The 26,920-nt window shown below is 40.9% G+C and overlaps 1 protein-coding gene across 4 annotated transcripts; it reads right to left on the reverse strand.

Annotated features, from left to right (window-relative positions):
• Positions 1–738: 738 nt before the first annotated feature.
• On the reverse strand, positions 739–26,694 carry HMGN3 (high mobility group nucleosomal binding domain 3). Of its 4 annotated transcripts, none has more exons than XR_007508249.1 (7): positions 26,465–26,694; positions 11,723–11,773; positions 5,734–5,763; positions 5,014–5,061; positions 2,563–2,676; positions 1,317–2,445; positions 739–899 (listed from the first exon to the last, which is right to left on the reverse strand). XR_007508249.1 is itself a non-coding variant. In XM_049818279.1 (7 exons), exons 1-7 carry the CDS (start codon positions 26,477–26,479, stop codon positions 2,035–2,037), a joined length of 372 nt encoding a protein of 123 aa, XP_049674236.1. In that variant the 5' UTR covers positions 26,480–26,694; the 3' UTR covers positions 739–2,034. The 4 variants fall into 4 exon arrangements, 3 of the variants coding, with proteins under 3 accessions (XP_049674236.1, XP_049674237.1, XP_049674235.1); XM_049818279.1 differs by having other exon boundaries at positions 739–2,048; positions 2,346–2,445; XM_049818280.1 differs by having other exon boundaries at positions 739–2,048.
• Between the last annotated feature and the right edge of the window lie 226 nt (positions 26,695–26,920).

Consider the following 26,920-nt stretch of genomic DNA (forward strand, 5'->3'; position numbering starts at 1 on the left):
GATACTGTGTTTAAGGACCCAAACTCTGCCCACCTTTTAGGCATTTATTAGAAGGAGCTCTCTTAAAATAAGCCTGTCCAAAGATGTGGCAGTGTCTTGTGATGGCCATGCCTAAGTTAAATCTATGTTAAAAGGGTCATTTCAAGAACTCCAACTGTCTAGATAGGATTAGGCAACTAATCTCTCAGTTATCCACACAAAATGATGAGAGTATAGAAAACCCCTCCTCACAGGAACGATAAACCTGTAAATCGACAAATGCTTAGGAACAGCACTGACGATTCTGTGAAGAAGTTCAGACTGTTAAAATTCCCATGACTGTAGTGTCTAAATTAACAGACTTTCAACAGGGTCCATCAGAAAGCAAATCAGTACTGTGCACAACTACAAAGTACCTATCACCGAATAACAATATGGACTTTCCTTCTCATTAGGCTACAAGTTTTGTTACAGCCCTCTGCCTTCCATCACCAAAAGCAGAGAATTAGTTTAAATTTTCCTCCAAAACTAAGTTCATGATGCAGAGAACAGACTCCTCTTATTTGGCTGTAGCAAGCCTATCAAAAGAGCACAGGTGGCATTCATCTCAATGCAGGTCTTAACTACTGCTCTAGTTAGCATATAGGGTTTCAGTGATCAATCTTCAATTTTTAAGTATAGAGAGGCTTGGCTTCTTTTCTGTTTTAATTAAAAAAGGCAACTAGAGATTTCTTCCCAAAGAATAAATAGAACGCTAGGTCAGGCAACAGTCATTTATTTATTGACTTAAACAAGCAAAAGATATCCTCAGACATAATGGCCACCACTTGAGCAATACAAATCAATGTTACTGAAGAACAGGGAACATCTTTTCTCTCACCCCTCCCATCCCAGAAGTAACAATAGAAATACCAGGGCCCCTAGAGAAAAGAGAAGGAGAAAAATTATAAAAGGTGCTTAGAATGAGCTGCAGAATTGAAACATGGACACTAAAAAAATCATTAGCTAATCTACCGTATCACCACAATCACCTCAAAAATATCTTTCATTGTTCCATTTCTACCAGGTACCAAATATATAGCGCTGTTTAACAGCGATTTCAATGTATTAACAACTGTCCTCAGCTGAAGCAGAACAGCAATTACTATTTATATTAAATTTGAGGCTGCAGATAGAAAGGTTTCCACAGAGTACGATGCAAATGAATGAAAAGAGCGTGGGGGAGAAACAAAGCTACTTTTAAGTTACTGTATGTCCCTATCAATCAAGCAATTCATTCTGTATTGATAGCTCATTACAGACAAAATATCCTGATAGAGTATGGCAACTCTACTCACCCTGTGACAGCATATCTGAAGAATGTATTTATGAAGAATGTATCTATAAGTCCCTTAAGTTGTGGGCCACAGAAAATCCCAGCCTCCTACTCCTGTGTGGGTATTTTTAATCAGACATCAGCAAAAAAGCAAACAGACTGCATGCAAAACAATTGTTGCCAAATCATTTAGTCTTCCTTGTAACAGTTGAAAATATGAGTAAGGCATTCCTCAGATCTAGAGAAAACATTAGGAGGCTGTAGTTTTGCAGGCAAGGAGACCTTTTATTTTAATCCATTAAAAGAACCCAAAATAGTCAGCAGGTGGCCACATCTATCCATGTTTCATTAAAATCACATAAACCCTAAGTACAAAAGCACCACTGATTATTGCTCTAGAAAAACTGCATGAAAAATTCAAATACGCACAGTAAAAACATCACCATATGCACAAGACTTAATTTCTTAAAGCAAGTGTATGGAATGCTGATCCAATTTTACACATACCTTGCAATATTAAGTTGATATTTATATTACTTGGCAACAATGGGAATTTCTAAAAGCACTGTTATGAGAAGGGAAATGTTCATATACAGTTTAATATGTCAACTATCATAGTCCTAAAAAAATTAGCATTTACAAAATACTTGATAAAAATATCTTTTAAAAGTTGTCCAAGAGGTACATAAAATCAACCCAAAATTTTCATGATATTTCATTCATTCTTGTCACCTACAGATTCAGTTTTCTGAGCCTGCGGAGAAGAAAGAAATAAATTAATTACTATAGTAAATTGCCATTACATACCTAAACACCCCAACTACCCTTACTCCTTCGACTTCTTATTTGCAACAGCTCAGTTTCAAACCTATGTCCGTATTACATTTACACAAACGAAACAGGTACATTCACACACTTCTCTTAAATTATCGGTCCCAGCTTTTCAAAAGCAATACAAGCCTTACCTGTCAGCTTCCATTGTTCACACTGAAAAGCACCACACTACTATCTGTTTCTATTCACTGCACACATGCTGAATGCTCTACCGTACCCTTAACTTTCACTGTTTCAATCTGCCCTTTTACTGACAGTGTGCTGGGTGGGGCACCTCTGGATGTTGAAACACTAACAGTTGAGCGAGAGATGCGAATCTGCAATAACATTATGGGCAATAAAAAGAAACATTATGAACATGCTATCAATGTCTGAAAGGCTGAATAATTAAAAAAACACTGATTCAATCAGCAGGAGGTATGTGTGGAAAGTACCTCTTCAGCTTTATTGTCACCATTTTCAGATGGTGTAGTACCTTCCTTTGCAGCTTCTTGCTTTTCATCCTTCTTCCCTTTAGCACCTTTGTTGGCCTTTGTCCCAGGTTCCTTCTGACAGAAGATTAAAAACATGGGCATAGACATTGTGTAAGTAGCCAGCACCCTACATCTTTACCCAAATCCTTCATATGAACTGAAAAGCAAATCTTGGCAAGCTGCACTTGCTGGACTGAAACAGAAAACCAGCTAAAGACTACCTGGAAAAATGTATATCCACAACAGTCATATAGAGACTCTCAAAATTTCTAGAAAATGCTGATGTCTGCTTCTTTATTGTTTCTGCTAATTTACAGGGATACAAAACCCCCTCAAACTACTTTGGTAGAGCTGAGCTGTATTATACAGAGGTACATAAAAGATATCTGTATGAACAAATCCAGTTACAGTATATTGAAAGCTTATTCAGCCAAGCACAAACACCACAGTTTGTGTAACAGCACCACACTTTCAATTAACATGAAATATTAAATTAGATTTTTTAAAAATTAAGCATTTTTGTTGGCTGTCCTTTTGTTAGTTTGATAACATGATGCTCATTCTATGTCAATGAAAGAACTAACCAATCCACAGGGGAGGCAAACACTGATAAAATTCCATCTGCAGCAACACAAAGCAGAGAATTTATCAAAAGGAACTACGCTAACAGCTACAGTTTCATTTGGAGATTTGCTCTTAAACAATTCATATGTTGAAGTCTATTTTTTTAAAAATCTGTGTTCTATGTACATATTTCTATTTATTATCTAAGACTAGTAGAGACATAGGTTAAGGATTTTAAGGGTAATGGGATAAAGTTTAAATGGTATTTAACTGACTATTTTACGTTAGTATTTAAAGTAGCTCTGATAAACACTGTGGAGATCTTCCATGTTGATCATTTGCTCCATATTCTCCATGCAAAATGGCAACAGTAGCTGTGAACAGGGATATTAAGGTCAGTCTCCCTTCCTTAACTACCTTTCCCCAGGGATCCCCAATACAGGAGTGGGGCAGTGAGGAGGGAGTGCCAGTAATCCTAGTTCCAGGGCAGCCTGAATTACTCCTTTCACACTTCAGCTTCAGTGTTACACAGCAGCTGTGGTGCTTAACTGAGAGGCTTATTGGTGGTGTGAGTATAGCCCTAACTCTGCACCTACGAAAGAACAAGCTAAGGACTTGACTTAGTAAATCCATGATCTGCAAGCTTTTAACACTAAAAATTATCTCAAATCCATACCATCTTTGGCTTTTTACTAGCAGGTTCAGAGCACACACTTGCTGTTTTCTGTTTAGGAGACCAAGATTAACATACTCTTTAAAATGTGATCCAGTTAAGAGTTTGGAAAAAAGCAGATTACTGTATTTAAAAGTTACTTAGAATAATGTTGTAAAGGATTCGAGTCGCCTGAAATGAGCACTTTAGACTGACTCCATAACACCTAGCTCATTGCACAACATGTACACAAAGCTATAGAAGCTACCATATTCCCTTCTTTATTAATACTGTTTTTAGGAGGGGAGCAGGATGGACTCAGCAAGACTTTATTGGTAATTTCATTTGATAAATCATATGTGTTCAAAGTCATAGAGTTTTACTTTTACACATGGATTTTGTATCCTGATACTTGCCCAACTGAGATACCAATAAAAGGACTTGAAAAATTTAAGCGTGAGGAGTGCTAGACTCCGTTTCCAGCATGGTTTTTTTTCCAATGAAGCAATTGCTCTTGTTTAACATTGCTCTTGGGCACAAATAAATCTACAGTTTCTGAAGTACGTGATTTATATGCAGAAATCCTGAAAAGGTATTTCAGACACTAATAAGATTTTAATTTGACTGTAACTGGCCTAGAAAACCCAAACCATTCAATTTAAATATATTTAATTTCACCTTTAATTATAATTGTGCATTCTCAGCAACAGCCAGGCTTCAAGAACAGATAAGAGTTTCTCACTATGAAATGAAGTACTGCCCTTCTAGAGAAGGCAACAGGATGGCACACAGTGATCTCAAATTCTATTGTAGAAATTGCTAGGTCTCAGGTAGACCTTACTCAACCAAACCTGTACATTTCAGGAAAGGTATAGGAAAGGTAAATATTTTTCTTAAACTAGGAATTCACTACAAACTAACATGGTCTGCATATCAAACAGGCAAGACGTTTTGTTTGGGCCAGTAATGAGGCCAGGAAGGGGTGGAACAGAAAGAAAAGAATGATCTAATTTGTTTTTTTTCCGGGCGGGGGGCGGGGGTGGGGGGGGTGGGGGTGGCAGCAGGGAGCTGCAGGGAGGGCAGGGGAGCCGATGCCTCACAAAAACGCTGTGAATTGAACTGTTTGCAATGCAAACAAGAAGTATACTTGCTTACTATTGGCTACACTGATGGCAACTAAAAAGAAGAGCATTTACCTTCGTGGTTTTCCTTGGTTTGGGTTCAGGTTTTGGCGGAGCAGGTTTCTATAAAACATTTTTAGTTGCACAATGTGTTAGACATTACCAGAATCCAGTCAGCCACCTCCACACCCCAGCTTCCCCTCAGCCCACACCTTCCCTTACTTCCTGCTCATTAGTATGCATCTCGAAAAAAAGACTGAAAAACCTTAATGCACAAAAATGCACCTCATCACTATACACACCCATTTTCATTAGCTCACTCATCTAGCGGTCAAAGCAATTTGGGGGTCATTCTAAGAGTAAAATGTGGAGATTAGTAGTCACTACAAAAAAATTTAAAAAAAAAAATAATAAAAAATGTTTTAAGAGAGAAGAGGAACTAAAACCCAATACTAGTAGTGGCATCAAATTAAGTCCTTAAAGGACGGCTCTTTCTCCTTCCCAGAGACGTAGCTGCATTTCCACAATTAACATCAGCCTGTAAAACTATACGAAGTCATACTGCACGTAACAGACAGTGTTGCACTGAGGTGGGGAAATACATCTTTTTGTCAGAACAACCTGAAACCTGAAAACCTGAAACCAAGAAAACACAGATAACTTTAGCTCTAGAGTTCTTAAACATCTGTCAGCAAGAATAAAAACTGAATCAAGCAAAATATAACAAACCTGTTTGGTCTGAGAAACCATATGTGCCTAGAAAAGTATATACCAAGAGCTGTTACACATACTTACAGCTGACAATCTTGCTGATCGTCTTGTGGGCTGAGAAAGAAAAAAAAGGAGAAAACACTTTTATAGGCTCACAGCAAACAGTATCCAAAGCAACAAAATATCAGTCATTTCATGGTGACAGCATAAAACATGCCCCTCCCAAAATATATTTCTATTGCCAAACACAATTCCCATCTTCCTCACCTTGGATGATTTTAAAGGGACAAATTTTAAATTTTAAAGGCACAAAGTGATGTGAAAATCAGTAATAAAAACTGTTCAGGAATTATAACATCTAAATCTCCATATGGTTAAATTTTTTTTTCTTCCTCTATTTTACAAGTATTTCCAAGTCCCTTGCTGCTCTATGAAAGGTGCACAAATACAGCAAGCTTGACTACCTGTGCACAGGACACTGAACCTTTCTCATAAATACTTAGAATGATGTTTCTATAACCTAGCAGATGCTACTTGTAATAGCGGGTAAAAATACCATCTAATTAACAGCAGAATAAAGTTAACATCCTTCCCTAGAGGGTATCAGTGTGCTGCAATTTCAAAACATGAAACTAAGTCCTTGCACTTCCTCAGTTCCCTGCACACTCCATCCAGTCCGTGATAGTCCAGGTGCACAAAGACAGCTAGCTGCAGGATGAGAGGGAGAAATTACTTCTTCTATTTAAACACCATTCTCAAAACGAAAGAAGAAAGTCAGATTATTCTGCTTTCCTCCACTTTTATCACTTCAACACATCATCCTTATCAAATTTTATTTCACTCTGTTCTTTGTGATAAATTTATTACTGAAGATGAATTAAGTCTTAGAAATAGTTGTAAGCTCATTAGTTTGTTCACAATATTTTTCTATTCATTAAAACAGATGAACCCATGATCCAGTTACACAGCATGGTTATCAGAGTTAAAGTTTGGTCTATGTCATAAAACTGGAATCACACTTGTAGCCAAAATAAAGGGACAACTCAACTGCAACAAATATCCAATGTAACACAGCTTAAAAAGTGAATCAAAAATATCTTCTTAATTACATATTAAGCATTTAAGTTGAGCTGAAAAAACATGGCTCCACACATCTTGCAACAGGAAAAAGCTGTCGTTAATATCTGAGGAATGCAGTAATTTGTATTCATTGGAGCCATTTAATTATTCTTAGTGGAAAGCAGCAGTGAATAGTTCAGGTCTGCATCCAGCAAAACAGAAGTCTTGTCAAAAAACACCTGAAGATATTTTCAGCTATCAAATATTTATGAATCATTAACAAAAAAAAAAAGGCAAATCTCTTTTCTTGGCAATTTAATGTATCAACTGCTTGTTAAGCAGCCTAGCACTATTTTACAACAGGTTAAATAAAGCATTTCACTTGGTCAGGTAATCAAAGAACTCCTAACTCAAGGCATCTTCTTTTACAAATCTGTTTTCTTAACTGATAATTTCTATCCCTCAGCATTTGGGCATAGGAATATTATGCTAGCTCTACTTTTTAAAAGATAATACGGTGTTTTAGATAAATTATAATTCCCTCCCATAATCCCCAACAGTTCCTGTTCCATGACTGGTTTCACAGAAGGCTTGTATTGCCATAAGAAAGACAGCATAAACCCTCAGTTCCTTAAAAATGCCTGATGGGTAGGTCATTTTAATTCTCATTCAGAGTTTGTATGTATTTCATGTTATCTGATGATAAGGGAGGAACTGCAGTGAAGTCAGCAAAGGTCACATTTTAACATGCTTTTGCAACCCTTGTCCCCTCCAAACAGCTGTACTAACCCAGAAACGAGCAGCTCACCCAACAGTCTATTTGGCACTGCCCCACTAGCAAACATCTTTGGAAAGAGTCTATGAAACAGAGCAGACACAGAACAACGCTTTGCACTCTTCTACTGCACCAGCTTCTGGCAATCTACACTTGCGAACTTTCCAACCTAGATATTATACCCACATCATGTGTTTAATAGTCCCCGCGGCTCATTTTTTCCATAAATTGGAATTTCTCTATAAATTTGTCTAATAACCTAGTGAACCCATTTATACGTTCAGTTCCATAACATCCTGTGATGATGCAATGAGTTCCATAATAGGATTATGCACTGTGTGGAAAACAAAAAGCAAAACTTTCCCCTTCTGTTGCCTTTCCTTTAAACTTCTTGCCTCTTACTTTCACTAGATTCCTTTCGTTTTCAGGTTACATGAGTAATAATTCCCTGACTGCCTTTCTCTGTGTTACTGATGATTTTATCATGCCTCCATTATATAAAAAGAATCCTAGAAAATCCAGACTGTTTGGGGTTTTGGGGGTTTTTTTTCCGTTTGGTTTTTGTTTGGGGGTTGGTTGGTTGGTTTGTTTTAAGCTGCATCCTCTGTTTACTCTACTATACTTGGTGTCCTTCTCATTCTATCATGACTTTTTTAAGGAAGAGTCAGGAGAACTTCATTTAGTAGTCCCACATCTGGGTGCACAACAAATTAATCTTGTGATACACTGATGTTTCTCAATCTGTCCTCTAGTATTTTTTCCTATAGTCTTGTTACCTTTTGTTTAGAAGAACTGACATTTTCTAATAACTATTCAGTGATTTCGCAATCTCTCCCCAATTAACAGTTGATTTGATGACCATCACTGTCTTCCCCTCCCCATGTATTAATTTGCATTTCTCCATATTGAATTTGTGTTGGTATTTTATCACCTAGTTATCAGTGACGTAACAGCCTTCTCAGTCTCTCTCACTTGACTACCCTGACAATTTTTCATAAACTTCAGCAAATTTTGTCATTTTCCAGTACCTCTTCTAGATGATTAATGAATATATTCAGCAGCACAAGCCCAAACACAAATCCTTCCAATACTCCACTGATAATTCTCCTCCATTATGAAAGTTAACTACTACTTCCCTACTCTCTTATCTTTACCTGTTAGCAATTCTTAGGAAGATCTATCCTTTAATCTATGCTAGCTTAGTTGAAGAACCTGCTTGGGGAGCCTTATCAAAAAGTGTTCTTTACATGCAAGTCAACTATATCAACTGGCATACTATCATTCTTACACCTGTTGACTTCTACAGAGAACTCAACTGCCTGAAGTATGACTTCTCTCTGCAAAATTAATGTTGACTCTCCCATTATACATTTGTCTCCATCTACTTTTTTTTTTTTCTTCTTCAAACTACTGTTGCAAGTTAGACTCACAGGCTTTATTTTCCAGAAGAATCCCTTATCTAAAGTCCTGGAAGCATTTCATCACCTTCAGTTACTCTGGTACTGAGGCCAATGCAAGCAGTAAATTGCATACTGCACTTAACAGTTTGGCAATTGCTGGTGAATACTGTCTAGTTCTCACTCACACTCAGTTAAAGGATGTCCTCCAGACTCTACACCCATGAGAAAAGACTCCACTGTGAGAACCTCCCTAAGAATTCTCCCTAGCAGGAGTTTCATTACCATTTTTCAGCTTCACATTTGCCATGCTGCAAGGTTTGTGCCTTTCCTCATTATTTCCCATCAACACAAAAAACACCTTTCAAAAATAATAAATTTCCCTTATTTTGCTATTAAGCCATTCTGACCTTTGGTGGGGTTTTGTTGTTTTGGGTTGTTTTTTTTTTGTTTTTTTGGTTTTTTTTTTTTGGGGGGGGGGGCAGTGCTTTTGAAAAATAAATACACATTTACACATTTCTGGAAGCCTCTAGCATGGTATACCACAAAGCCTCTCTGCCACCTGAAACCACTAAACTTTTTAGCTGCTCCTTTTAAAAGGCTCTCATTTTTAATAAAATTCCCTTTCTTGATATCAAATCTTAGCATAGCAAAGTTTATTTGCACTTACATTCCTCAAAGAACAACGAACCTGAATATATTACAGTCATAATTACAGACTAGTTCTCTGATAACTGTCTTTTTAACTAGCTCCTACATACTACCAAGGACCAAATAAAGAGCTGATTATCCTTTCACTGGTCCTTTGATTTGTTCCTCCAGGAAGCAAGCGTTTATAGTTTTAACTTTTTTGTCTTTGTAATGCCATCCCATGCCTTTTACCAAATCTCTGAAGGGTAACTGAAATCTCCATCAACACTGCTTCTGTCCTCAGAGCCTCTCTGATCTTCCTTAACATCCCATTGCCACTTCTACTATTGTGGTCAGATGACACCTGGCACAACTTCTACACTATATACTTCCCATTTACACATGGCTTGGCAATCCATAAAAGATTCTGCTGTACTTGTTGATACAATTAATCTAGAAAAATATTAAAGACACATAACAGAAAGCCATTCTACCATTAATGCAACTTAGCTCTCAACCCTGTATAATTTGTGCCATGGCATCACAGCCTCCCAAGAAATTTCCGAGTTGCTCATTTTATCAATGTCCTCATTTAAAGCCAGATAGTCCAAGTTGCCCAGATTTAGATTTGCAGCTTTTGAATTTTGGCTCAACTGTTTTCATAGGCATGAATTAAACAGGGCTTTATTTCTCAACACTGTTCTCTACCTTTTCAGATGCAAACTTTTATGGCTTCTGTGCTAGCCCCCCGCCCAGATAGGGAGCTCTGACTTCATCCTACCTGCTCTAAGGAACTTGCCAGTCTCCCCTCAGATGTTTAATTTCACACAATTCAGAAGATCTCCTCAGTGCCATCCACATAGTTCTCTTGGTTCAGACTGAAGCCACTCTTCCTACAGAAGTTCCACCTATTCCAAGAGCTCCCACAGTCTCTAATCTAATTCTACAACTATTTTCCTCATCCGCACACTAAGAGCTACAGGTGTATCTACTGAGACTATCTTAATGTTGTGGGTTTTTTTCTGTAGCATCAACAGCCACTATTATCTCACCTTGACTGAAGACTACTCTAAGAGCCCTCATATTTCAGAGTCAGCGGGCTCTCCCCAGAGAGCCTGTGTATTTCTGTAAGCTTTTCGGGTTTTTTTCTTTATTGTAGCAATCGGGTCTCAGATTTTTAGGGAAACTTACACTCTTCTGGCTCTTGAAGAAATAATATTTAAACTTGGACAGAGAAAAACATTCATTCAGAGCAAAGGAGATTATATTTTTACTATGATTCAGTCAGCCCTTTCATACTTTATGAAGAAGAAACTAATTTGTCTTCTAGGAAATTCCATAGGAAGATACTGAGGTATCAAAATCTGTTCCTCTCAGACATCCTTTCTACCCCACCTGTTTCTTTCAGGAGCTTATTGTAAACAATACTATTGTTTGAAATATTTTGACATTTCCATTGTACCATCTTTTTCTGCCAGAGCAACAACCAACTTCTCAATTCAGAAAGTGTAAAATTTCGTTAGACTGTTTTTCCTGTTCAAATGTGCTCAAAGATTTACAAGAAGAGCAATTAATTGTTAATTCATTTGAATATTCACCTATTCTTTTCAAGGTGCTGATTTAACTTTGCCTGCCACAAGTGATGACAACCTAAGAAAATGAATCCTTAGAATTCTCTACCTGTTTTTTAAATTTTCATTAAGGGCTGTGACACACTAGCAAACTTTACTGTAAAGGTCAAGGTATCACCAGCTATCTCCTTGCCTTCTCTGACAGAAGTTACTGTACCCTTAAATTCAGACAAAGAAAACGCACAATTATGTCAGCTGCTCCAGTTTACAGCCTGGTATCTTAATTCAAGACACCCTTCCATCATTAATAGTTTTGAAGAAGACTGGCTGAGGTGTGTGCATTAACCCTCTTCTGCCAACCCACTAGAGACTGTTGCCACAAGATCCACCAGAGCTTGTCTATCAAAGTCCTAAGTGTTTCTGAAATTTAGTGTACTACTAAGCTGTATGAATCCTCAGTGCACCAAAACCAAATTATGCCAGATAAGCTACAAATGTGGTTTACTGTCATTATTCTCTCTGAAAACACCTCACCAGAAGTGCCAAAGCAAGGCAGTCTTCTGATACACAAGACTGCAGATCTCCAGTTAAATAATTACATGCCACAATAAATTAAAAAAAAAAAATAAAAATACACTTGCCTCTTGTTTAGTTACTTTTGCTGCATCCTTGCCTTCAGCACCCTCTGGAGACTGTAAGAAAATATTAAGTCAGTGTTTTTATTACAGACTTAAAAGCATCCGGGCAACAGCAAAACAAAGAGTATGGTGAAGATTCTTCTTTCTATACGTTGCACCAGTTTAAAGCAGCCTAGCAAATTTACGTTAGTATTTACAAGCAGCATTGTACCAAAGCCATTCTAGATTTTCCAAGCAAGAACACAAGGACTGATCATCACCAGGTACATACATATCATATCACACAGAATCCCTCAGCAGTCCCTCTAGACAATTAACTAAAGCATCCACAGGCTCCAGTGGGAGCTCCATCTAATCAGCAGTTGGTAACATAACTGGACTGGAAATCTTAGGTTTTCTCTACTAGGGCTTTTGAAATCCCTGAGAAATTTAACACCCTTCTTCCCAAACATGAACTTTAACTAGTAATGAGATGTGAAAAGATGAACCAAAAAAGCACAGCATTACTGAGATGAGTGATTTCTTTACCTCATTTACTCCTTTTGTGCCTTAGGCTCACTCAGCTGGAAGCTTTAACAGTATCTTTCCCTCATCTCCTCCATCAGAACAGCAAAAATCAGTAAAACACCAAGACATTGACAGGAAAGCTAGGGACAAACATGTTTCTTCACAAGAGCAAAGTATCAGCCCGACCACCTCTAACACTGGTCTTCCAGAGGTACTAGAGAAATGTTAGTTTAACCACCCGAGGCGGGGGGTAGGGGGGGGGGAGAAGAGGGGGCAATCAAGCTTCTGCCTTTTGTTTACAACTCAAGATGTATTCCTTCACATTCTGCAAATGACTGGGTTTCCACCTAGGAGCAAGCGATTCCTGGAAAAACAGCAAGGAGCAGCCGCAGTTAAAGAACTGCAAGAACGGCATGTGTTTCAAAAAGGCATTTAACAGGCAGCAGAGAAGGCAATTTGGTTGCTGTTTCTTTTTTCAGTCAGTAAAGAAGCAGGCTAGTTATCTTTTCCTTTGTCTTTCGATTTCAATCCTAACCCAAACCTCCCCCCAGGTTTTGACACGGAATGTCTCGGAGTTAGACGTGGTTTGGAGCAGAGAAAAAGACCGGCTAGTTCACAGCAGTTGACCGCTGGCTTCTCCTGGCATTGGGCTCTAACAGGCTTACCGAGAGACACTCTTCAACCCCCCGCCAGAGAATAAAACGTGCCTTTGTCACTGTGTGCTCTCCTGACAGAAAGGAAGCATGCCACAAAAGCAGCCGGTTTAAAAAAAGCCGAGGACTGATCATCTAAGTAGCTAGAAAACAGCAGGAAGTTAAGCGGCACTGCGCAGCGTAGAGCAACTTGGAATAGCAACCGAGTCAGGCATCCAAAATGGAGCCTGACTGCTCCCTACGCTCCTGCAGCCTCACCAGCCGCCTGCAGGATTGTTTCAGGTTTGCATTCTTAAAAGCCTTTCAGTTTGGTTACTAAAGAGTTGCTACAGCTTGATGGAGCGATGCTGGGAGCATCAAAAGGCATAAGGAAAACAAAACCAAGCAGTTCCATGATCCCTGTCAGTAACACCGTCTTATTTCCTACAACTTCCCTTGTCAGCTCACGATAGGGTACAAGCTCTGCGTATAGCTTCTCTGTAGTCCACAAATTCGTAACATCTGTTTCTCCTGTATGAATTTTCTCAAGTCTAACAAACTTTGCGCTGCACCCTTTCCCTGGGAGGGAACTCGAATAGCATCCCTCCTGTCCTGGGCACCTATTTATATGGAAGTTCTCTCAGATTTGATATTCTTTTCCTCAGGGTGGCCAAGAGGCTCAAGCCTTAACAGGGGTAGGGACAGAAAGACGGCATGATTCATGTACTTCAGAAGCCAGGGTAAAAAAACTCACCATAAACAAAACGCAGCTGACTGACACTCCACCATCGGGCTGTTTTACCCTGCTTCACTTTTAGGAACCACAGAGCTTTGAAACAGGGCTAAATCATCACAAGATGACATTGCCATATGCCAATAGCCTTGCAGTAATTGCCCAGGAGCAAACTCTCACCCTGCAACACTGCGCAGCTAACACACAGTAATCTACCCCATTCTCTTTAGCGGTAATGAAAGACAAGTCTCCTACACTTCTGATAGACGTGGCAGCCTGATTTTAGATGCCAATATTATTGCTTGACAACAGATTTTAAAAACTGCTCATGAGGCTAACTTCAAGGGGAAAAAAATGTATATTAAAATACTCTTAATGCAACCACAACCACTGTATGCTACTGTATGTTACACAACATACCTAAATTAACGAATTAGCTCAGCATTCCCTCTCAACTTAGAAAATCCAACAGCAATTCTGAAGGCCACATAACTTTCTCCACGGAGGGACATGCACAGTAGTAATCTCAGAGGTGTGAATAAGCAGCAAGGGGTTCTGACACGCTCTCATTTCCATTTCAGACCTGCTCTCTGCAATCGCTACAAGTCCAGGTGTTTGGAGGCTGCGCTCATCCTCCCAGGGCCTTGGCTCCCCAGTACGCTGGCAGAGCTGTGTGGGAGGCCATGCCATGAATAAGGTAATTGATCCAGCTGAAAAACAGCCTGCTGCTTAAACAAATTCATAACCATTATAAATATATATACAAATTATAAATATATAGTCTTCCCTGCTCCAGCAGAATCATTTTACTGCACAGCTGCACAAACAATTGAGCCAGTACAACAGAATGAAGTGGCATGGGGCAGTTGCAAGCAGCCTGGGACTCTTTAAGCTGATAGACACACCAAAAAAATGTCAGATGTGGCTACAGCATATTTGTTAAAATAGGAACAGAACATATCTTCCCTTCTGTGAGTCCTGCTTAGACATTCCAGTGAGCCCCAGCTGATATGGATCTTCATGCTAGTTTTTGCAGTACTTTCCCCTCTCCCTAGGGACCAGAGAGATTTGTACACGAACAGATTTGAGCCAAGAAACTTGGCATGCCACAAGTGGTGACTGTCTGTGCTAGTACCTGAAAGTCACAGGACTTCTATGTAGATACCACCAAATCCTTAAAGTCCTTGTCCCTAACTCTTCCAAAAGAACCCACTCCCCATCTTTTGTCCTGGTGACAAATTACTGAAGGACCTCTGGTTTCAAAGCAACCAAACGTACTAAGTATAAGTAACCCATCCCCTTGGCATGTTTTTCCACATGACGTAATGCTATGGCTCACTGTATTTCACATGACACCCCAGTCACATTAAAATGCTCCCTGGACACTGTGCCTTGCATCGTAAACTGTCAGGAGCAGGACTGTCCACACTGCAAGTTTTGTGCAGCAAAATCAAAGACCAATGCAAGCACTGAATCACTTGACAAGGGCAGTATTCCAGCCTCAGTAATTCTTTAGCTGTACTCCATCATATGCCTGTATTATACTCATAAAGTAGTCCCTATAGGCCTGCTGTGCCTGATCGTGTATGGATGCCTGCAAGAGACAAGATGGATAAAATAAAAAAGCAATTAAGGACACAAATAATAGTGATTCTCCCCCAATCATAGAGGTACACAGAAGGAAAGAAGCTGACTGGCTAACTCTAAATATGCTTTTGACATTTAAACTAACAGCAAGTTTTAGGTTCAGATGACCACACATTGTGTCATACCTCAATTAGCACTACATATGGGCAATAAGATTGTAAATTAAGCTGTAGCTAAGCTTTGTAAGATCTGTCAAAGCTGCATAATTTTTATACCACAAGATTAAGCTGGAAGGTTGAATACAAGATTCCCTGTGTCTACCAGCAGCCAGCTTTTTTTTTTTTTGTTTGCTTTTTTCCACTTCTTAAGGACAACCTAGAAAATTATTTTGAGAGGATTCGGGGCGGGGGGGGAAGGAATGTTAATAGCTGATAGAAAACATTTAAAAAAAACCAAAGGAATATTAAAATTGAGCTTGTTTGTATACACAGTTCTTGCATTTCACCAGCTGTGAAGTATACATAAGAGCCAGTGTTTCCACGCATCAGGACAATACTGAGGTATCTGCAATGCCAACACCATTACAGAACTTAAGTTGAAAACAGAAACCTAGGTAACTGTTTTAAGGAAACATTTAATAGAACATACAAGCAAATTCCTTTTTTTATTGTTATTAAGGCTGGTTTACCTGGTAGAGATGCACCACAGAAGAAACAAAAAGCTTCAGTTTTTCTCATCAAAACATAAGCAGGATGTAACGAGAGTAGAGTAACACAAAGTAGTGAAGTTATTGATATCTCAGAGATCCAAAGGTACATATTTGAACTTGCAGTGTTCAGCTTTTGGATAAATATTTCATTTGTACTTAAATGAATGGATTGTACTATTATAAAGGAGTATATTAAAAAGCATGAAGAATGAGAATACAAGTATGTGAGAAGTAACACTCAGTACAGATCGTTGTTTATAAAATTAAATAGATGGGTCATTCTCTGAAGGATCTTACTACTACCTGAAACTCAACACCTTGGCTCTGATAGGACAGAAGTGAGTCCTTTCATATCTGCGTGAAAAAAAAAAAAAACAACCAACAAAAAAGCAGATACCAATTTCATTCTAAGTACCATGTTAAGAAGTTAGAAAGGCAGAAAGCCTTAACTGTCCTAGCACTTGAGTATTCTCTATAGCGTTCCCTCCCTTCTTTGCAAGCTGTTTTATTCAGCCACATCTCGATACACTGCCTGCAACGGGATTTGCCCGTAGATACTTTTCTGGCTCGCTGTTCTAGCTGCAATTTCCATGATGTAATGCGTTGGTCATTCCTCCAACAACTGTTTTCAGCAAGCAAAATATGATAAAAGCTTGCAACAAAACCACAGTGCAAGAAAAGATGACGTATCCAGTCCTAAGCCCTTTTCAGGGTTTACTGCACTGTTTTCTAAAATTTTTCCTCCACTCATTTCCCTTTGAGGAGAACTCTGCATTAGACTAAATTTAATTCAATGAACTGTTTCCCCATACATGCTAGATCTTCTAATTATTTGTCTTCAGAGCAGCTTGAATTTCATGCCAGTTCATAAAAGTAATTAAAATGCTGTTTATTTCTTGGTTTAGATTAATTAAGACTACGTGCTGACTAATTTAATACCAACCAACTCCTTCAACACCTTCTAACCATTGTTTCCTCATTTAGCTCCTCCCGCATCTTACTGTTAACCTTTGTTTATAGCTAGTTCTTTGATCTTTTTTCAGCAGATATAACAGTGCCCACTGCCAAGCCAATGTGAATGAACTTTGCAAGTAAAATTAATTCTCCCTAATAAAAGCTTTAAGAAATCAGGTATTCTACCTACTACACCATTTCATTTCTTTTTTCTACCAAGAACCTAATCCTGGATTGGGGGGGGGGAAGCATGCCACTAATTTAAAAAGCAAGTAATTCTGCCAGAACCACGAGTGAAGTACAGAGTAAATCTAGTTAGTGGCTGGATTTTTTAAATACTTATCTAAAATGATATGTCTTGCACTCTTCCAAAAAATCTGAGGGTGGTGGGTTTTTTGTATATATATGTGCACATATTCTTCACTAAAAAAAAACCTTAACAACAAGAAAAACCCTGGTTAAATATTTATTCTTTAAATGTATCATATTTTAATCTTTTCTGGTTAGAACTATGACAATGAAATATTATACAATATGTCATTTTTAGAATTTAAATCCCTCCATCTCATATCTATTAAGAGCAGAATATTTAATTTTCTAATTCTTTGGGGGAGAATGTCAAGATCATAAAAGTTCTGAAAAGACAAACAGTACTTAAAAGTTTATATTTAAAGATGACCATTAATATCCCCTGGTATTAATATGCAATTAGGGGAAAAAAAAAATCAGGGAAAACATTTCCTGATCAAAGTCTCCATTTTTACTTAGAGATTCAAGCCAGAGCGACTGGTTAACATGCACTGCATTTTCAAAGAATATATAAGAAAATAAGAATACAAACTGCCTGATTATAAACAAAATCAGCAGGTTCAGAAAATGCATTTTATTAAATTCCTTAATTCTTAACTGGTAACTTCTGTGAGATTTATGCTCTTCCAGACAAGACAGAAGAGACAGAAATCAAGTGAGGCCTGGGGTATTTCTAGATATCCAAAACCAGACAGAATAAATGCTTTTCCAAAAGGGCAAATTCCTTCATTGTAGATTGAGGTTTTGCTATTCCCACTGAAAAGAGGCCAAAGATTGACCAGTATAATTTAAAATGCATTTATATTTGATGGGACATTTTAGAAGTCTCACAACTGGTTTGGCTTTTATTCTTCCTTCCAAGTTTGTCTTCCCTGTAGTCAGTTTTTTTGAATATGACATCAACCTATAGCAGAGTAAAGAAATAAGAGCAGTTTCTAGAGGGCTAGATTTAATAAAACAGCATTGTAATTTAAAATTAGACAGACAGTTCCTTTTTCAGACAGTGAAGTAATCAGCTGAATTTTGAAAAATACAGATCAGCCACCGGAGCAGTGAGCACAGTGCATTTGAAATTTTTCAGTTTCTCCTGAACACCAAACATGAGAATTCAGCTAGGTAGTAAGTAAATTCTTGTCTCAATATTTACTTAACTATTTTAATTCCACCATAAAATAAAAAGGCAGATTTGAAGAACATGATGGATGAAATCCAATCCCTAATAATATTATTTCTCTGACCTTTCAAAGCTGATGCTAGTTCTGCAAGTGAGATTAAGCTGATCAACTCCTGCAAGTCTACATACAGAGGCAGTTTTTAAAACCTTGAAGATAGGTTCTGAAATCTGTATCTAAATAGAACTGATCACATCTGCAAAGCAAAACTAGCACAAAGTCCTTCTGAAAAAATAGGGAAAAAAAATTATTTCATCTACTTAGAGATTAAATTTAGACAACTACTTTCAGTAACAAACGATTCCTGAAAATAGCCACCTCTGACAAAGAAAAGTATTCCAAATGACTGTAAAAAGGTGTATAATTCCTCCCCTCCCAGAGGGCATAACTGTGATAAAACCACAATAATCTAGAAAAGAACCTTTTTTGTTGTTGTTTCAACTAACTGATACTACAGAACATCAAACCTCCATGATGATGGTAGCAGGTCCATGAGTAATAGGTAGGTACCAAAGACACAACTGGTACAGCGCCTTAGATACACTGACCTCTTACATCCCAGTAATAATTGCAGCTGGGGTTAACAGGAGCATTGCTCTACTACAGCAACCAGAATGGAGAGCTTCATAGACAACCTAAATGCAGTTTCAAGAGAAGAAAAAAGTAAAATGTCTTCAAGAGGGTGCAGGTAGGATAAGGAAGAAATGATGCAGCAGAGATAAAGGATGTTTTCCTACTACAAATAGAGCACCGACACCTCTCCTCAACTCCGTTTGAGAGGAACAAAACACTGCACAGGTAAAAATGTCATTAGACACTGGATTGCCAACTATGGAAGCACTCTCTCCTACTACTAACTTGGGTAGCATTAGGATAACAGAGAAAGCTAGGTGGGAAGAGCAAACATACCAAACAGTCCCAACAAAGCCGGTGTTGATGGGAACATATGCAGTTTTTTTTTTTTGTTCAGGCAGATCCCAACATTCTTAGGGAACACAGCATTTTATATTTGCAGCTTTCACTGTTACCAAGTACACCCACTCTTTACTACAGGAAGACAGGAGCTGTATCTCCAAGTTACAGGAGTAATTAATTGAAAATTGGTAATTTCCAAAGACAGGAAGGGGAAAAAAAAAACCAAAACAAAACAAAAACCAAGCCCAATGCCTTCCCCTGCTCCCCCAATGGTCCAAGGATGCAATCTGACCACTGAGTTGTCCTGATTATTCTAATGAATAAAAGAATACTCCTCTATGCACTCTAAGTTAGGGACAATCAAAGAAAGGCTGGCTAAGACTGCCATCTGATGAGTGCCTGGCTGCTGCTAAGAAGAGTTCTGCCCTTCCCCACCTAATCATTCCTGCCAATAAACCAGCTTAGCTCTTTGTGCCAAGGTACGGGAAGCTAGATCAGCAGGCAGGTCTGGCCAAAACCTACCTCAAACACGTGTGATATCCCACAGGTTAAACCACAGTTAAGGACAGGAATGAGTACCTGGAATTGCTTCTTTTCACCTGTACACACCAGCTTGAAATATCTATTGAACTACTGTCCCAACAGCGAAGTCCCACTCTGCCAATTTTGCTGACAATAAAATTGGTATAAGAGCATCTTACTTCTCCATGCAGCCAGTTCTTCATTCCCAGCTCTACTCCCTATTAACAGGTTACCACACATTCATTGTGCCACTGTGCAGCATCTCTAAATTGGATCAGTAAAATGATCCAGGATTAAAAAAATAATAATAATAAAAAAATTCAAAAGCACATTCAAACCTGTGAAGTAAATAAGCATTAAGAGGCTCATGGCCTCAAATTTAAGTCCAGCACCTGAAAACACCTCTTTAGCTACTGGACCATGGGATGAATCACTGTACTAGCTTAGTGCAGTTAAAGAACAGAAAATAGATGGTGGCCATTACAATCCTACAAAGTGCTAATTTCCAAGAGAAACCTCTGGATCTGGTTTACTTACCCTTTACACAAAAGACAGTATTACAATCACATCAAGCAAAACTCAACTTCATACAATTTCTCTGAAACAACAATACACCTCGAAACATACCAGGCCTATACACAGCTACTGCTTGGGCATGAAACACCAGAGGCAGTGAAGTTTTTCAAGACAGACAGAAGAAAAGCAGCCTTAAACCAAACAGCATATACCCGCTACATTCCATTTACACACAGGACTTTATTTTTTTAACCTTAACAATACTGATACTCTAGAATACAAAATAATATTACCCCTGTCATTGGATTGTTGAACTACTGTATATAAAAAGATTACCTGCACCTGGTTAGTTTTGAACTCAAGAGGTGATGACTTACAAAGTAGATTGTACTACTGGCTACACCTTATCAGATATCGCGCTTTAGTGAGTCAAGGGAGCATTGGGAATGATTTTTAATTGACAATTCAGTCAAAACCTAAGAATTTTTAGGTTGCCCATTCATTAAGTCCAATTGCATTTCAGTGTGGTCTAAGAAGAAAATTTATATACATTGTCATCAATTGTTAATAAATGGGTCAGATTTTTACAGACTTATATAAAATGATCAGAAACATTTGAGATCTATAAATCCTCAGTAAATCAGCTTTTAATCTCCACTACTCTAAAAAATAGTCATAGCTAAAATGATACAATTATCTCTTTCTAAGCTATTTTAAAGTGTATCTTTAATATAAAACATGGACAAATATTTGTTGCATGTACTTAATAGCCCTGTAAACATCATTTACTGTGACATGCTGTAGCAGCACTACTCAAGTGTGTTTCCTCTTCAGTGCCACTCAACACTGCTACACTGTATTATATCTAAGCGTACCATGCGCAGATAAAAATTTGTGATCTTTTCTGCTTAATTTTTCTATGAAAGATGTGGATCCTTTGAGTCAGTCTGGTCAACAAATACCTGGAGTAGGCCAACTAAGCAGTTTGCAATTGCTTTCAATACATCAAGGTTTAAAATTCTCAATAGTTACAAATTTAGTACGAGTGGTACAATTTCTAAAACTGGTAAGTGACAAAACATCCTTTTCCCTTGCATTAGAAGACTCCTGCAATCTTTTAAGATGCTCTGACGCCTCTGTTCTGTTTGCTTTGGTTGAACGTTAAGTGCATATCAGCGTAACAATCGTTTTACCTGTCCCTGCAAAAGATGCCAAAGGTAGAAGCCCACCTGAGGACTCTGCTGGCACGTTAGGTACGAGTTTGTCAATCAGGGGTACCTCAGTGACACAGATGGAAAGAAGGTCATCTGCTGCTGCCTAGCCTGTATTCCAGTAGTTACTGAATGGTCTGGGATTGATCTAACAGGAAAAGCGGAAACTACCTTTTCAGAGCTCTGACTTATGCCCTTAGTCCTCATGTAGCACAGGGGGAAAGGAGGAAACAGCCAACATGGAACACAGCAGCAGTTCAAGTGAAAGTCTGGAGAAAGAAGTGGGACAGAATGGGAGTGGAGAGAGGGCAGCAGCCAAGACGTCTGGATGTGGTACTAACCCCCTTTCCCCTTCTAATCTACAATCACCTCCAGAGCGTGAAGTAAAATACAGAACCTCCCCCATTTCTACGTCCCACTGCTAACAGAGTGTGCCCTGCGAGTTGTGTTCTAGGATAAACTGAAGACTGCCTCTGCTACAAGACCAAGAACTTCCAACCTCAGTGATGAAACAAGTTGTTGGAAGGTGCAGGTCCCCACGACATCATTGGAGCTTTTTTCCTGCCAAGTAGCTTCAAAATGAAGAGAACTTTAGCAGAAAAAACACTTATGTTACATATGGTATGTTGAACTGACATGGACTGATACACAGCTGAAGTATCAAAACACGGAAAGGGACACGAAGAAGAGCTGAGCGGCACTTGAGTGTACTTCATACTGCCGCACTACGAACACAAACTCACCTGCTACTCTTTGCACAAGATCTACACCTCATTCCACGGACCAAAGAGCGACAGCGGTATCATTCAGAGCCACGGCAAACAGAGCTGTCATCTGCAGGACCCTCAGCTTCCTTAGTTAATTGGTGTTTGATCACATACAAGTTGCTCCAACAAAATTTTAGAGAACCGGTTATTATTGCAAGTTCCTCAGTCTCTGTGTACACAGTGCGAAGCAAGACGACAAATTTGGAGAAGTAGCAACAAATACACCACTTGAGTGCAGGAGGTGTTTATTAGGGGGAATAAAAAAAAAAAAATCAAGACAGACATCTTAACCTGAGAATCCAAGATGAAAGAAAGGAGCAGTCCGACAACTCGGCCGTTTACTTCTATGCCCCATTTCCCTACCAGTGGATGAGGAACAACATTTCTCTTCGAATATCCATGACACTTGAGAAATGCAAACTCAAACACGCAGAAGAATTTCACAATGAGAACTAAGTTTAGGTGCAGACAAAAAAGCCTAAGTAAAATTCAACAGCTCTAGGATAGTACATGTAAGAACGTGCATTTAACCCCAAGGATTAGAAAATACATTGATTAGATACCCAGTTGGCAAAATGACTAGCAACATAGGGGTCCCACAGGAAAACTATCACGTGATCATGTAACTAAATGCACTACCATAGGACAACCCTGGAACATGGCACCTTCTAACTTCCACTAAAGCAGCAGCATTCAAAGCAAAATATTCAAAGGGTTTGTTTTTCTGTAGTAAATACAACCAACTAGTCTCTCTGACTTTAAAGAAAGTAAATTTGCATAATGGAACAGGAACCTGCCACAGATGTTCTCTATTACATTTTTACAGCATTGACTGTACTGCAGAAACTAACATTCCTGACTACAAGAAGGCAGCAAATAGCCTATTGAAATGGCTAATTAGACCACAATATTTCTTATTTGCTCTGAAACAACAGCAATATTCAAAGATGTTATAGTTTAAAAAAAAAAATTAAGACGAAAAAGGTGCATTTAGTCCTCACATCTGATTCAACTTCAAGTCTTTTCAAAACAACACATGAGGAGCAGGTCATGTTGCACAGAGTCCTACTGAAGAACAAGTTGGGTCATTTTGGAGCACAACCCCAACTAACTGACAGGCTCCCCATCCAATACTAGACAAGTCACCAGCTGCCCTATTAATATCCCTCAGAGATGGTACACATTCCACTTAAAGGGGCAAGTACCGTTCATCCTGATGACGATCACATTAAAGCTGACGTACATATGCTTATGCACATGGGTATATGTGACCGTACCATGATTCTCCTTATCGTGAGGTACAGAATGGTTCTTCATCCTTTTATGGCTAACACCGAGACGTTTTTATTGGGGCTGTTTCAAGGTCAAGGAGTTTTCCCAATGTGACCCAAGAGCTAATTCCAGCAAGACAAGCGACAGAACAAAACACCCCAATCCATTTCAAGGCGTTCCTTGCTATCAATACCACAACAAGCATTCTGGTTTATCCCACACTGGCATGCCATTCTTGTGAAAGGCCACGTTCGCACCACAACATGTTATTACAACAGACAAAGGGTGCAGAAGTCTGACAGAAGGAGTCGAGAGTTCAACCCCTTTTTGTTTTAGTACAGTAACCACTTCAACAGACAGAAAGTCCTTCCTTTTCCCCGTGACTCTCAAGCAACAAGTAACGATATCCCAATACCTTAGGCCGCAGACCTCTAGAGAAGGGGAGGCAGTCTACATTTTTTTGTTCGTAATATTCATAATGAACATAAGGCCGGGGACTCAGCAACTGACTTCAGTTTACATAGAGATGAAAAGAAAAGCAAACAAAGGACCAGCCAGTTTAGATAACTAAGGCATGTGCAAAAACAAGTACAGGTGGATTCATGCCCTTTCTGCAATATTATTTATTTACTTAGCCCCGCAACTGTGACAATTTCTCATTATGACTTTTTATGTTTACTTTCTTGTAAAAAGTCTGCTAACAAAGTTTTACAAGTCAGAAATTTTAATAGAAGAACTGACTTAGCTGCACGTGATGGTTTTGTCTCCATGTGGAAGCTGACTGGTGTAATTATTCAGCTACTGCTGTATCACTAACTTCTCACTCTGTGGATGTTATTCTGGAATAAAATTGACTACTCTAGAACACTTACTGCAATTCCACTTTTCTCAAAAAGCAAAGCCATTAACGACACACTTTTCCTGGAACCAGTGCTTCCAAAACCCCATACTTCACATATAATCTTAAAATTTAAATGTTTACCCGTACAGTGCTAAGTAAACTAAAATGTACTGTGCCATTAAAATTAATCTCCATTGCTCTGATCCCACATGCAACATTTCTATTACTTTTTTATAATCTTCTAGAAAGAAGTCATGTTCTCGTGGACTTACTACTTGAAGATAGTTTCTCTTGATAAACATTTCACAACAGACCACAAAAACCTACACAAGTGACTTTACCCCCCTCTTAGGGAGAAAAGCCTGAAACACTATCCATAGCGTAAGAACACAGGAGGGCAAAGGAAACAGGGTAGGAAGTTTGCAAGGTTTCCAAAGTTGCAGAGAGTGCTATGGGCATGGGATCCTTTTCAGCTTTTTCCTGATGACAAGTGACGGCACCAAAAGAGCAGAAGCACGCGAGGCCTACGCGAAGCTGCAAAAACAGGTGAGCAAGGGGAAAAACTGCCCGATGTTCCCTAACTTCAAGCCCAGTTATCCCAATAAAGGCAATCAACCCCACGGTTGTACCTGTTTTCAGAATGGGAACCAGGTTCTTAACTATGAATTAAATAATTCGGCAGCTTACTTGACAATCTGATGTTTTGACGCCTCCCGTAAGGAAAGGCCAAGAACTGAACACCGAGCTACGTGGAAGTCATCATCTACCGGTAACCGTATTACAATCGATCTGAGCCCCAGCCCAGACACGGTGTTTTGGGAGGCCACATTTGGGAAACCCCCAAAACCACAAACTGCTTTGCCTCGGCTGACCCAGTTAAAACCGAAGGGCTGCAGCTATTCTTTCTTGCCGAAGTGGGGGACCAGCGTCGAGCCTCTCGCCGCGCTCAGAAGGCGGGCGGTCAAGTTCTCTGCCAGGACCTCGGGGGGGCCGGACCGGACCGGGCCGAGCCGAGCCGACCGCCGGCCGGGCACCTCACAGCGGAGCGGGGACCGGCTGCCACACAGCCCCCCCCCCCCCCCCCCTCAGCCTGCCTTCTGCCAGCACCGCAAGCGAAGGCTCCGGCTTCAAGGAGGAAAGAGAGGGGTAGGAGGAAAAAAAAAAAAAAAACAACCAAAAAAACCAAAAACCACAAAAAACAACCCCCACAACGCCGAGCCGAAGGGCCGCCTAAGTTTCTCTCCCTTCGGGAAGACAATCTTCCAACCGGCCCCCTGCCCCAAGAGCAAAAAAGAACTGACGGCGGTGGGAGCTGAGGGGAGGGGGTGCCCACGGCCGTGGCTCCCCTCAGCCCCCTGCCGCCATGGCTTCCTCCGGGGGGGGGTGGGGGTGGGGGGGTTGGCGGGGTTCGCGCGCGCTCCCTCAGGAGGCGCCGCCCCCGGGGGGGGGCCCTGCCCGGATGGGCGCCGGAGTTGGTACATACGGGTCTGCCGCGGGAGGCGAGGAGAAGGGTGTAGTTTGTTTTAAACATGGCTTGCCTCTCCTCCCCTCCTCCTCTTTCCACCTCGGAGCCATCAACCCGGGCACGGCGGGAGGTGGTAGTGGGATCCGGTCGCCCCGGGTGGGGGCTGCTCCCACACACACCCCCACATACACACACACACACACACACCCCCACAGCGGCGGAGTTTGCAAGGAGGAAACTCCTCCCGCCGGGGGCCAGGGGCGAAGCCGCAGCTGCTGCAGCGCTTCTCCCCGGCGGCGGAGGGAGAGAGGAGGAGGAGGAGGAGGTGGCGCGGGGGGGGGGGGGGGGGGGGGGGGGCAGGAGTTGTGGTAGCGACTTCACCCCCCGGGGACGGGGGCGACACCGCCCCGCGCGGCGCCGGGAAAGTAAACAGGGGGCGGCGGCGGCGGGGAGGGGTGGAGGGGGCTTGCAACAGGCAGCAAAATACCCGGGCTCGGGAGCAATCCGCGGGCACCGTAACGGAACGGCGGCGGGGGAGCAGCAGGCGCTCCCCGCGGCCCCCAACGCGGCGTTTCGCCCACCGGCCCGCCCCACCCCGGGACCCGCCGCACGCCCCGGGCCGGGGCGCCTTACCTTTCTCTTCGGCATAATGTCCCTGCTCCGGGCCGCGAAAGTAAAGCGACGAAAAGAAGCTCCGGCAGAAGCGCGGATCCGCCCGGCGGTGGTGGTGGTGGTGGTGGTGGTAGTGGTGGTGGCGGCGGCGGCGGCGACACCGGCGTCGCTGGTGCCCGCAGCTCTGCCCGCGCCCGGTGCCCGCCGCGCCGCCCCGCCGCCCCCGGCGCCCCGGCAGCCCCCACCGCCAGCGCCCGCCTCGCCGACGGGGCGGGCGGAACGGGGCAGCTCCGGCTCCTGATTGGTTCCCTAATTGCGTCGCGCCCCCCTCTCCGGCGGGAGCGGGCTAATCAGGGGCAGCCCGCGCGGGTCAGAGGCCGGCCGCGCGGGCGCGCGCGGGGACCGTTGGGGCGAGCGGCGGCGGCCGCGGGCCCTGTGAGGAGGAGCGGCGGCGGCGGGTTCGGCCGCCCAGCGCCC

This window comes from Accipiter gentilis, chromosome 15, assembly GCF_929443795.1.
Source record: "Accipiter gentilis chromosome 15, bAccGen1.1, whole genome shotgun sequence".
NCBI lineage: Eukaryota > Metazoa > Chordata > Aves > Accipitriformes > Accipitridae > Astur > Astur gentilis.